This window comes from Cyprinus carpio, chromosome B17, assembly GCF_018340385.1.
Source record: "Cyprinus carpio isolate SPL01 chromosome B17, ASM1834038v1, whole genome shotgun sequence".
Classification (NCBI taxonomy): Eukaryota; Metazoa; Chordata; class Actinopteri; order Cypriniformes; family Cyprinidae; genus Cyprinus; species Cyprinus carpio.
The window spans coordinates 2,755,584-2,768,130 of record NC_056613.1 but is presented as its reverse complement, the minus strand read 5'-3'; the positions used below and the strand labels follow the sequence as shown (position 1 = coordinate 2,768,130).

Sequence of the window (12,547 nt, the reverse complement as noted above, 5' to 3'; positions counted from 1 at the left end):
CATTTTGAAGTATCGCATCAGAATCGAGTGATGGAAACTCTGAATTTCGAAAAAAAATACCTTAATTCGCAAAAACGTTTTTACGCTCGCTTGAGGTGGTTTTTGACTAGTGCGAAAAGGGGTTAATGCGAATAATGGGAGATGGAAATGCATTTTGCGAATAAATTCCAAACGCAACAAAAAAGTAATGTGACTGTGCTATAGGACAGTAAATCCTGACTAACCAGCAGACCGATCTTGTTCCACAGCATCTGATTTGCAGTTATGGACATTCGGAAATGTCTGAGCAAAGTTTGTCATCAAAGTATGTCTGTATAATTGCATCCCAGAACTGTTAAACGACTGCATTCCCAAACAGCAGGATCCACCAATATATACTATATAGCAAATCTTGTAAAATACAATTATTGGCCAGCTCTTTATATGAAGTTGCGTATATAAATATATACAGCTTTATTTGCATATAATGTGTACAGCACACGCAAATCTCGGCTATGTGATTTGTTATTTTGTCATGAAGCGTAACTATATTATTGCCTAGCTCTTTATATAAAGTTGGATATATTAGTATGTACTACTTTATCCGCACACATACAGTACATTTATATATCAAATTTTAATTGCTTGTATCATCGCAGATTGTAACTATATTGTCACTCAGATCTGATAAATGCAACTATAAGGCATGAAGATGTTAAGATACTATAAACATTAACATCATGACTTTCTGTAAAGCTTCCTTGAAACAATATGTATTTTGAAAAGCACTATACAAATACATTTAACTTAACTTCTTGTCATCACAGGTCCAGTAGTGCGCTTGAAGGGAGGTATTTTACGCATGGCCCAGCTGGATGCCAGCGGGACCCTTCTGCCCCATGTTTATGAGTCCTGGTATGAGCCCAACGCCCCTGAGGAGGAGAGAGAACGACCACGGAGACGCCGGCCCACCACGCCTCCTTCTTCTCAGGAGAACCCGGACTGCCAGTACGCTGTGGTCTGCTCAGAGAAACAGGCTAAGGTGGTGGCAATGCCCTCCCAAAACTGTGTCTATGAACACAACATCACAGAGACCTCCTTCGTACTTAGAGCAGATGTGGTGACAATGACTGCAGGGGTCGGCATCGCCTGCTTCTGTGCCAATGGCCATATCATGACCCTCAGGTAACATGATTAACCTGATAATTCAAAGCCATTGAATATTTTGTTTTTTTGATTCATTAACAGTCTGTTTTTTTAGTTTGCCCAGCCTGCGGCCACTGCTAGATGTGAACTACCTTCCCCTGACAGACATGAGGATAGCTAGAACCTTCTGTTTCTCAAACCAAGGCCAAGCCCTGTACCTCACATCGCCCACTGAGATCCAAAGAATCACTTATAACCAGGAAACCTGTGATAACCTGCAGGTCAGACTGAGTACATTGTTTTATCATACCTGTAAACTTTTTGGCAAAATTTGCCATTTTGTCATTTATTCCGAGGTGCTCATTTTTGCAGGAGATGCTTGGAGAGCTTTTTACTCCAGTGGATACACCAGAGGCTCCAAACCGCGGCTTCTTCAAGGGCTTATTTGGAGGCGGGGCTCAGTCCTTAGACAGAGAGGATCTGTGTAAGCATTAGTGTTGTCAAAAGACCCGGTACTTCGGTACCAAGTCGGTACTAAAAAAATGAAAATGTCACGGTACCAGGTTTCTTTAAGTACCGGTGGTACCGAGGACCCGGTCAACCCGGTTCTTGACGCATACAGCTGATTTCCGCGAAGCAAAAAACGCGGACGGAATCTCAAAATCCAGTCATGAAAATTAAACTTACATTTTAATATGGACAGTCACGAAATATGAATCTTGCATGTTCTGCGCGTCTAATGAATGAAAGACGTGCGGGTTTGTTAACTACATAGACTGAAATGCGTGACGCTTGCAGTAATTTCAGCATTTGCCGTCTCAGTGAGGACAACATCACCAGAACTGTTCTGTTTTACCGTTTCTGTAAAGTATGGACTAGGGGTTCGTTTTAGGATGGGAGCACTACAGAAAGATTCCGGCCAGAGAATCCTTTATCAGCTTTATTTTCAAGATCAGGATGCCAATATACAAGTTCGTATAAGTGTGTATGTGGTCTAAACAGAGAAAGAAAAAAGAAAAAAGAAATAATGCAATGGTAAGAATAACTGATTTATAAACAAATAAAGGAATACTATACCATGCTCATTGTCATCATTCACAACAGTACAGTACATAAATAATAATTTACGGTTAATACAGTGCAACAAAAATATGTCACTATTATGCCCTTTAATATCTATACTGCTGCACCTTTAATTGGCTATGCAGCCTGACACTGTATCACTATAACACTCGATGCAGGTAGCACCAAATAAACAGTAAATGCACTGCACTCAAACACAGAAGCATATCTCTAAATAACTAACACAAATAAAGTCTAAATCGACATATAGAGGGGGTAATTATTGCACACAGGAAACATGTCACATTTTATCACGCTCTGGCATCATGACTACACTAATTAGTCACGCAGTTCAACAAATAAAACTAGTTCACATGAACATACATGAATCAAAAACATTCGTCACAATGCAGTACAAACATGCAAAAGTAGTAAAAACTTACTTGCTTTTCATAAACGCACACGAAAGTAAAGAAAAGGGTCTCTGAGTCTTCTCTCGTCATCCCTGAGCGCGAACAACTGAGCAGCGCGCTGCATTTTCCTGTCCAGGCGCAGTTCACGTGATGGAGCGTTCACGCGCTTAGAAAACTTCAGCGCTGAACAAATAGGCTTTCAGACAGTTTCATTTGAGTAAAACCAGTGTCAATTTAAAGGTATTCACGGCAACCCAGGGTTTCCCACACATTGATTTATTACAATATCAAAACTGACCGCCACAAATAGATTTTCCAAAAGGCTTTGAATAAACATGAGCACTGCAGGTTTCAAAATCAAAAACCGATGCGGGTGTTTTTATATCACTGTATTTCAGAAGGAAACCAACTGTATTTAGAAAATTTTCGACTTCATTTTCTTTTCATTTTGCATGTAATGCTTGATAAGGCAGCGTTTGTGAGCTCAGGTTAGCGGAGAATCCTGTATCTCTCCTGCTCTTAAAGCGCCTCCTGCTGGCAGAAAATTAATTAGCATATATATGTATAAATTGGGGCAGCGGAGTGTAAGGCTGTGGGAAACACTGCAACCCGTCAAAATAAAAGTTCATGTTTACATAAAGGATTTGTGCTATTAATATTACAATTATTTAGTAGAATGTATGTGATACTGCTACTACTGTTGAAAAAATTAATAAAACTTTATTTTTTAAAGAAATAAATCACACAATATTTCTTCCATGTTTTAATTTTAATAGCAAATCCCCTTTATTTAACAAAAAATAAAATGTTTTAATTTCATTAATTAAAACACAAATTAAATTTGGGTGAAACTTGTTTACTGTTTTTCATAATTATATTACTTGTAGAAAAACTTTAAACACAATTGTAAATAAGTATAAAGAATTGCATTGGTTTTATTTTTAGTGATAAAAAGTGTGGTTTTTTTTTAAGTAGCATCTTTTTGTGTTTTGCTTTGGTACCGAAATTGGTACCGAGAACCGTGGATTTTCACTGGTATCGATACCGAATACTGAAATTTTGGTACCGTGACAACACTAGTAAGCATTAATCTGGCACTCAAACATAAAAAATCTGTTTTTCTTAAACGTTTCAAATTGAAGCGATCTAATATTCTCTCTGGTTGTTTATCATACTTTTTGTCTGATATCTATACTGTTTTAATCAATCAGACTTTTTAAATGTTTACTATCAAAACATTTTAATTTACAGTACACTTAAAAAAGTGGGAAGAATGGTAAAATAATCTAAAGAACCTTTTTTCCAAAATATAAAGAACATTTTGTGGAATGGAAAGGCTCCTAAATAACATTTAACCTTTGCTAGAAAGAAATAAAGAACCTTTATTTCTAATTATGGTATAGAGAAAAACAATATAATGAATGTCACAAAGACACAGAATTGAAAATGGATCATATTTCATCCCTAAATCAAAAGATCTTTTGTAAAGTCTCTAATTTTATGTAAAGAAAATAGAACCCATATTTTTTAGGAAGATTTAATTTTTTCACAGAAATATTCATATTTCACTCCAAATAATATGTAATATACACTGCAAAATATGAGACGAAATGAACACACTTACATCAGTGGTTATCACAGATAAAAGGCAGACATGCTTTTAATTTCTGCTATGACTCTACAAGGGATGATACTAAGTTTCTCTACTAAGTGTTATTTAAGAATTTGTACTTTCTTGAAAAATGTATGCTGGCACTGAATCATATCCCTCTTGTTTGTTCTTGCCTGCAGTTGGAGAGGAGACTGCTGGTAAAGCTTCACGCAGCCTGGCGCAGCACATCCCAGGTCCAGGTGGTATGGAGGGCATGAAGGGGGCCGCATCCGGTGTGGTGGGAGAGTTGGCACGGGCGAGGATAGCTCTGGACGAGAGAGGACAGAAACTAGGCGAGCTGGAGGAGAGGACAGCAGCCATGATGTCCAGCGCTGACTCCTTCTCTAAACATGCGCATGATGTGAGACAATCTCTTGCTATTCACCACGACAGCTGCTTTGTAAAGTGATACAAACAAAACTTAGTGAGCACATCTCAGTCCCTCCAGGATTGTGCAGTCACAGAAATAATGCAATCATTCACTGCAAACGGTGATTTTCTTACTGAGTATTTTTGTCATTTTACGGTTCAAATATCAACATTCTTTGAGATGCATAATGACATTAAGTCTTGTTTTCTGTAATCTTATGTAGACATATATTGATTTAAGAATGTTAAGACATTTGTACCGGAAAACAAGACCAAATACTCGGTAAGAAAATAACTTTCAGTGTTCATTCATTCACTACCTACAGTCTTTTCAACCTGTTCACTTACAAAAGGCACGAGACACGGCTGCATAAGCAATCCAATGCCTTGTTTATATTAACAAGTGTGTGGGATGAAATTAAAGTTTCTAGAGGTTAATGATGTTATTAAACTACTATAGGAAATACTGAATATAATGTATATTGGGGCAAATATTTGCTAGTCCTCATAATGGTTGATAGAACCATTATATAACATTTAAAATATATATAATCTTTCACTGATTACACACTGATTCAGTGACAGTGTGCATTATTTACAGGTAATTTGTAAAGGTTTTGTTAGTTTTTCCTGTTTTTTGTTTTTCAAACATGAAAAACATCAGTTTCACCAGGGATGAACTGCTGAACATTCGGCAGAACACACCACAAAATCTCCTACCGGTTTTCAATTATTTGGATGTTTTGCTGAAAGTTGTAGTTGGCAGAGCAGCGGCGCTGATCAAACGCTTCAGGATGCGCAGACGGGGGAAGCGAGCCGGCGCGCTCATGAAGCTCAGAAAGTGTGGAATTGAACGCCGTTGCCTAGAGTCCATCTGGAAAATCTGCTCTCTACCCAACAAAACGGCAAACTACTTCTGCTCTCCTGGACAAATAAGGATTTCTCACGCTCTGTGTTTCACAGAAACCTGGCTGAATGACGCCATACCGGGCAGCGAGCTACATCTGCCGAGTTTTCAGCTTTCAGAGTGGACCATGACGCAGAATCAATGGGGAAATCGCATGGCGGCGGGACATGCTTTTACATCAGTGAAAGGTGGTGTACAGATGTAACTGTGTTAAAGAAGATGTGCTGTCTCGACCTAGAAGCACTCTTCATTAACTGTAAACCATTCTACTCTACGGGAGTTTTGCTCGTTTATTCTTGTGAGTGTTTACATTCCTCTGCATGCGGACGTGAGCCTGGCTTTGCAAAAACTCGCTGATCAGATCACAGAGACAGAGCAACAACACCCGGACTCTGTTTTAATCATTCTCTGGGACTTTAATTCTCTTCCGTGAACTACCAAAAAACACACACCATATAAAATTACACACCAGATAAATTTAAAAAATCAATCACTGTTACACAGCAATAAAGGATGCAAATCACTCTGTTCCACGGGTAGCTTTGGGGCTCACTGATCACTGCCTGGTTCATATTATACCAACCAACAGGAAAAAACTAAAATCTGTTAAACCTGTAGTAAGGACTGTAAAGAGATGGACCAATGAAACAGAGTGGGCTTTACAAGCCTGTTTCGACTGTGATTGGACTGTTTTTGAAGCTGCTACCACCAATCTGGACGAACTCACAGAGACTGTAACATCCTATATTAGTTTCTATGAGGATATATGCATTCCTAACAGGACTTATTTAACATTCAACAATAATATGACACCAGCCTGTCTGAAAACCTGTGCTGACCAGCTGGCCCCCATCTTTTCACAGATCTTCAACAGATCTCTTGAGTTGTGTGAAGGCTCTTCCTGCTTCAAACGCTCCACCATCATCCCCGTTCCAAAGAAACCCAAGATAACAGGACTTAACGACTACAGACCTGTGGCTCTAACGTCTGTCATCATGAAGTCATTTGAAAAACTGTTTCTGGTTTATCTGAAGGACATCACTGGACCCTTACTGGACCCCCTGCAGTTTGCTTACAGGTCCGTGGATGATGCAGTCAACATGGGACTGCACTTCATCCTGCAACATCTGGATAAAACAGGGACTTATGTGAGGATCCCATTTCTATACTCAACACCACCATTCAAAAACAAAAACACCCTCCAGACCAAACTGACCCAGCTCTCTGTTCCTAGCTCTATCTGTCAGTGGATCACCAGCTTTCTGACAGATAGGCAGCAGTTAGTTAGACTGGGGAAATTCATGTCAAACAGCCACTCCACCAACAATGGTGCCCCTCAGGGATGTGTTCTCTCCCCACTGCTCTTCTCGCTGTACACCAACGACTGCACCTCTAAAGACACCTCTGTTGAGATCCTGAAGTTCGCAGATGACACTACAGTCATCGGTCTCATCCAGGACGGCGACGAGTCTGCTTACAGACAAGAGGTTGAGCAGCTGGCTGTCTGGTGAGGCTTAATAACCTGGATCTGAACACACTCAAAACAGTGGAGATGACAGTGGACTTCAGGAGAAACCCCCCTGCACTCCCCCACTCACCATCATAGACAGCACTGTGGCTGCAGTGGAGTCATTCAGATTCCTGAAAACCAACATCCACATTAGGGGTGTGCTCAAAATATCGAATAGACTTTGTTAAAAAGGCCCAACAAAGGTAGTACTTCAACAGTTCTATTCAGCCGTCATTGAGTCTATCCTGTGCACTTCAATAATTATCTGGTTTGGTTCAGCTACAAAATCAGACATCACAAGACTACAGAGAATGGTTCGGACTGCTGAAAGGATTATTGGTGCTCCCCTGCCCACCCTTCAAGAACGGTATACATCCAGATTGAGGAAAAGGGCTCAGAAAATCACTCTGGATCCCTCACATCCAAGTTATCCCCTTTTTGAACATTTGCCATCTGACTGGCGCTCCAGAGTTGCAAATACCAGGACAGCCAGGCACAAGAACAGTTTTTTCCCTCGGGCAATCTACCTCTTGAACAGTTAAATGTTCCCCACATTATGCAATAAAAATGTGCAATAACCTTATTTATTTGTTACCACCTCCATTCTAGTACATTCCTGCATCTCATTCTATTCTATTCCATTCTATCATCTATAGCACAACTGTACAATTTCAATATTTGTCTATTTATATTTACATGTGTTTTTTTTATTCTCATCTTGTTTTTTATTGTCTGTGTGTTGTTGTCTCTGTGTACTGGAAGCTTATGTCACTATAACAAATTCCTTGTATGTGCTAGCATACTTGGGAATGAAGCTCTTTCTGATTCTGATTCTGATTCTGAATGATATTTGTATTGGCTAATTTATTTTATAGTGAGTAAACCATCTGCCTTTCTCCACCAGATGATGCTGAAATACAAGGACAAGAAATGGTACCAGCTCTGAGGTCCCTGCAGGGAGTCAGCACACCTTCCTATGAAGACAGCAGATCCATCATCTCTCCTCCGTTTCTTCCTTCTCTTCCTGTATCTTTCTCTCTCTGTGATGTCCGGAGACTGCCACTAGCGCTCAGCACAACGTCACGCAGCATTACCTCGAGCTGAGGAGCTGCGGAAAGACAGAGGAGACAGGAGGGGAAGGAACGGGACAGGCGAAACGCATCAGGATGGGATTTCCTCCCCTTCTCGGTGGCAGTTGAGCTTCCTCTCCTGAAAACAAAGCCGTGGATCTTGTTTTGGGAGAGGGGGCTCTTCACTGGTGCTGCCCCTGTCTTATACTTTCATCCGCCACGCTGTCATTTTCACTGCCATTCTGTCTGCAAAGAAACTACGGAAAGGACATTTTGGGAAATGAAAGATTTAAGATGAATGAAATGGGTCAGAGGGACATAGAGCTGACGAAAGAAAGTCTAACATCTGCAGCATTGCCAAGCTTAATGCTTCTGATAATCTGTCACTAGAGCAAGAATAGTTTGCATGTCTAGTGATTTAATTTAGGAAATTAGTGTTTTTTTATTTCTTGTTTTTAGAATTGGGATGAATCTCATCTAGCTAATATTTCACCCCAATAGGCAATATTTTGCATAAAGAAAACTTATGTTTAGGAGGCAGGCGTCTTCTTTAAGCAAAATATTACATAAATTTGATTTCAGGTTGAAGCATAACTAGATTTCATGAGATTCACCCGGTAATCATGTTAGCTATGGAAAAGGCCGGATTGTCTTACATAAGGTGTGATAAAGTACCATTTAATTTCACCTCTAAAGGGCTGGAAGTTGCTGTATTTACCACATATCATGTGATTAATTTGCCATATGAAATTGCAGACAGGCCTGGGCAGCAAAGCTGATCTGATCATGCATCATTGTGTTGTTCTTTCGTCTAAAGGACGTATTGGTTTACGCTGATCAGGTCTCAAAAGAGCTTTTAGGGAAGAGCTTTGACTTTGATATACACTATACGCTGTGTTGACACTGGAGAAAAATGTTCATTTTAAATATATATAAAGATCTAATTAGCGTGACTGTCTAAAAACATGTCTGGCTCATATTTCACACCAACATCAAAAGAAAAATTATATTTAGCATGAAGACAAATAAGTTTTTGTAAGATCATTAATTTTTGCATTGTGCTTAGAAAAAAAACACTGTAATACATATTTTTTTTTGTACAATTTAACTCCACATAAAGACAGTACAAATACCACTATGATATATAAATATTACAGAATAAAAATATGCCCAATTATTCACAGTGCAAAAAAATTGGTTTAATTTTCAGTAAACTGTTATTTCTAAGTTCTTAGATTTTTTTTGGTGGCGAAATATGACCCAGACGTGCTTTTAAAACGTTTCAACTGCTGAATATTTGCTGGTTATATACACACAGAGATCTGGAGCACATAAATTATTTTTGAACTACAGGAGCAGGATATTTTTATCACGAAGGAGTGCGAGTGAGAGTTTGGAAGTGTGAGGCATGATCTTGATTATGTGCCTTGTGATGAATGACGTCTGAAACCCGTCCGTTCTCCGGACACGAGAGAGACCGGTGGAATGTGCCGAGAGAACTGATTCTTCTTATGCAGAACAGCTTCCTCCTCCTCATTTCCCATGATGCAACTGCTTCTGGACGAGGAAATCTCGAGGCTTATGCGAGACTCAGTACAGTACCTGGTGACTTCCTCCTCTGAAGTACATGAGGAATGGATTTCTCTGTGTATTTTCTAAGAAGCCTTTTCGGATGGACTAATGCATGAGTTTGTCATCCTCACAGAGAGGTGAATATATCTATCTCTGTGTTTGTGCTGCAGTGGAGGCGACCACTAAATGTTCAGTACAACTCCATGCTCTCGATCAGCAGCCTTCGGATGGGTGTTACCTTCTGCCTTTGCTTTGCGACCCATGAATATATGCTAACCTTGACTCGTGTGTGTATACGTGTGTTTGTGAACATACATGTATGCAAGAATATGTGTATGCTCACGTTTATATAAACTAAAGATACAATATATTTGAAAGCATATGTTGGGATGTTTTCTTTAAGTGTGTTTTCTTATTTATGAGGTGCAAGAAATTGCTGCTATTTGTGTTTCAAATTAGGAGCATCTGTCAAATCTGTTGACGCTTGTTATTTTCCTATCAGGCATATGAAAGAGTTAGTTCTCCCAAAAATGAAGATTTGTTGAAAACATACTCATCCTCAGGCCATCCAAGATGCAGATGAGTTTGTTTCTTCATGGGAACAGATTTGGAGTAATTTAGCATTACATCACATGCTAAAGTGAAAGGGTGCCATCAGAATGAGAGTCCAAACAGCTGATAAAAACATCACAAGAGTCCAGTGCACCAATTAATATTTTATGAAGCCAAAAGCTTCTTTAAATGCATCTTTAAAGCATTTTAACTATAAACCATTGCTTCTTGCAAAAAATATCCATAATCCATAATAATGCTTCCCCCACTGAAAAAGTCCATCCCCAGTTGTTCAAATTCCACCCACATATTTGTTTAGAACTGTTCTGAACTGGTTTCACTTGCCAGATTTGTTTATATTTTTCTCCTAATTCAGGCTAGATGACTTTTTCATTGGAGAAAGCAAAATTATGGACTCGTATTAGCCAGAATGATGGATTTGTTTCTTATAAACACAGTTTTTCCGCTTCAGATGTTAGCGATGGACTGGAGTTTTGTGGATTATTGTGATGTTTTTATCAGCTGTATAGACTCATTCTGATGGCACCCATTCACTGCAGAGGATGGTGAGCAAGTGATGCAATGCTTCATTTCTCCAAATCTGTTCTTATGAACAAACAAACTCCATCTTGTATAGACTGAGGATTAGGAAATTTTCAGCAAATTTTTGTTTTTGGGTGAACTATTCCATGAAGGCTTTTCTGTTTGTTTTCTTTGTCACATTGCAGCCAAATGTTGTAAATATGAATATTTCTGAAGACAAACTTGAGAGTGCTGATGCAGTCAAAGTTACTGAAAATGGTGATCTGACTAGACTCCAAAGAGTTGCTTTGCTGTGAAAGTTGATCTCACAGAGAGGAGAGGATGTTCCTTATCATTTAAAACATCAGTCTCATGGCATCTCTACATATATAGATAGACAGACATAGCAAACTAATGTACTTCTTCTGTTGCCATGGTGTTTGTGTAAATATCTAGCAAAATTGCAAATTTGAATGTTGACAAACTGAAAATCTAATCCAGCTTCTCTGCTTCATATATTTTTCTTTCTATGAGCAGTTGTGTGGTTTTGCACTTTGTGTTTTATATTGTAATGACATCAAAGTCATTTTATTAGTAGTATTTTTGTAGCTGGTATTGGTCTTTATTTTTGGACATTTTATTTCTTTAAGAAGGACCAAAATTAGACACATGCTATGTGTAAATGTGGCTCTCACTCTCAGATTTGTCCTCATTGCCAGTTGAATGATATTCTAATATATATATAATATATATAATTTAATTTACAAATGAATACAAAAGGGTGCATTTTGAGATGAACTGGTGGTGTATATATTCTCGCTGAATCAAACATGAAACCTTTTCTTGTGAGCCATCTGTTTGGTCGTCTGTGGAAGAGGGAAAGATGACCTGAAGAATCTCTGAAATCACTGGCCATCTCTGTGTACTGTTCATCCTCTGATTTCTCTTTCTCTTGCATAAAAGGCAGCATGATATCGTGTTTACAAACTTGAAACATCCATCTACTTTATATTTTGGCTCGTTTTCTTTCGTCATGCTAGTTAGCTAGTGAACAAATCACAAGTATTTACGCTCTATTATTGATGATTATGAAGGCAGGATTTTTTTTTCTGATAGTATACTCACAGCATTGTTATTTGAGTTTCCCTGAACATCACTGGTGTACTCCAGAAAAAAATACTTTCCTGAAAAGTGTCAGTTTTGGGGAAGATTCTCCGTGGGGTTGCAGGTTTTCTCATCACAGTCCACTCATTGTACAGTTTTATTATTCAGACTTTCACATGAATGTTTGTCTTAATCTGCTGCCACCCAACAGTTTAGGAAACATGTTTATAGGCATAACTGTGCAATGGAAAATAAATGTAACAGAAAGATTTCTTCACAGCCGTTTTGATTCCACACCTCATTTTGCACACTTTGGCCACTGGATGTCACAGTTTTACAACTTGAACTCTCAATTTGGAAGAAATAAATAATAACTTGTAATAAATAACTTAAATATAAATATGGAATATAGAAAATAAAACTAGAAACATATGTATGTATATTTCTGCAACGCACACGCACATATTTATATATTTAAGATGCCTAATCAAAATGAGCAGGTGTTCTATACACCTGATTAAACAATTTGATTATAATTTCATTAATACATAATCATTATACAATATACATGCACTGTTTTTGGTTCTTGTTTTGCCTTTTAAAATAAATTAGTGCTGTCAAACGATTAATCTCATCCGAAATAAAAGTTTTTGTTTACATAATATATGTGTGTATACTGTGTATATATAA

General features: G+C 38.4%; 1 protein-coding gene and 1 long non-coding RNA gene across 4 annotated transcripts in view; one reads left to right on the top strand and one right to left on the bottom strand.

Moving 5' to 3' along the window:
• LOC109106774 (syntaxin-binding protein 5-like) overlaps window positions 1–12,129 on the top strand; it is a 45,201-nt gene extending 33,072 nt beyond the window's left edge. For all 3 annotated transcript variants that reach the window (XM_042743023.1, XM_042743022.1, XM_042743024.1), the window contains 5 exons: window positions 807–1,164; window positions 1,241–1,406; window positions 1,498–1,609; window positions 4,392–4,612; window positions 7,942–12,129. In XM_042743023.1, coding sequence (XP_042598957.1) covers window positions 807–1,164; window positions 1,241–1,406; window positions 1,498–1,609; window positions 4,392–4,612; window positions 7,942–7,983 — 899 coding nt within the window. In that variant the 3' untranslated portion in view covers window positions 7,984–12,129. The remainder of the gene's footprint in view (window positions 1–806; window positions 1,165–1,240; window positions 1,407–1,497; window positions 1,610–4,391; window positions 4,613–7,941) is intronic.
• On the bottom strand, window positions 2,052–2,803 carry LOC122140218. The gene is made up of 2 exons (XR_006156914.1): window positions 2,631–2,803; window positions 2,052–2,119 (listed from the first exon to the last, which is right to left on the bottom strand). It is a non-coding gene; the product is annotated as an uncharacterized LOC122140218 (long non-coding RNA).
• Window positions 12,130–12,547: the final 418 nt, after the last annotated feature.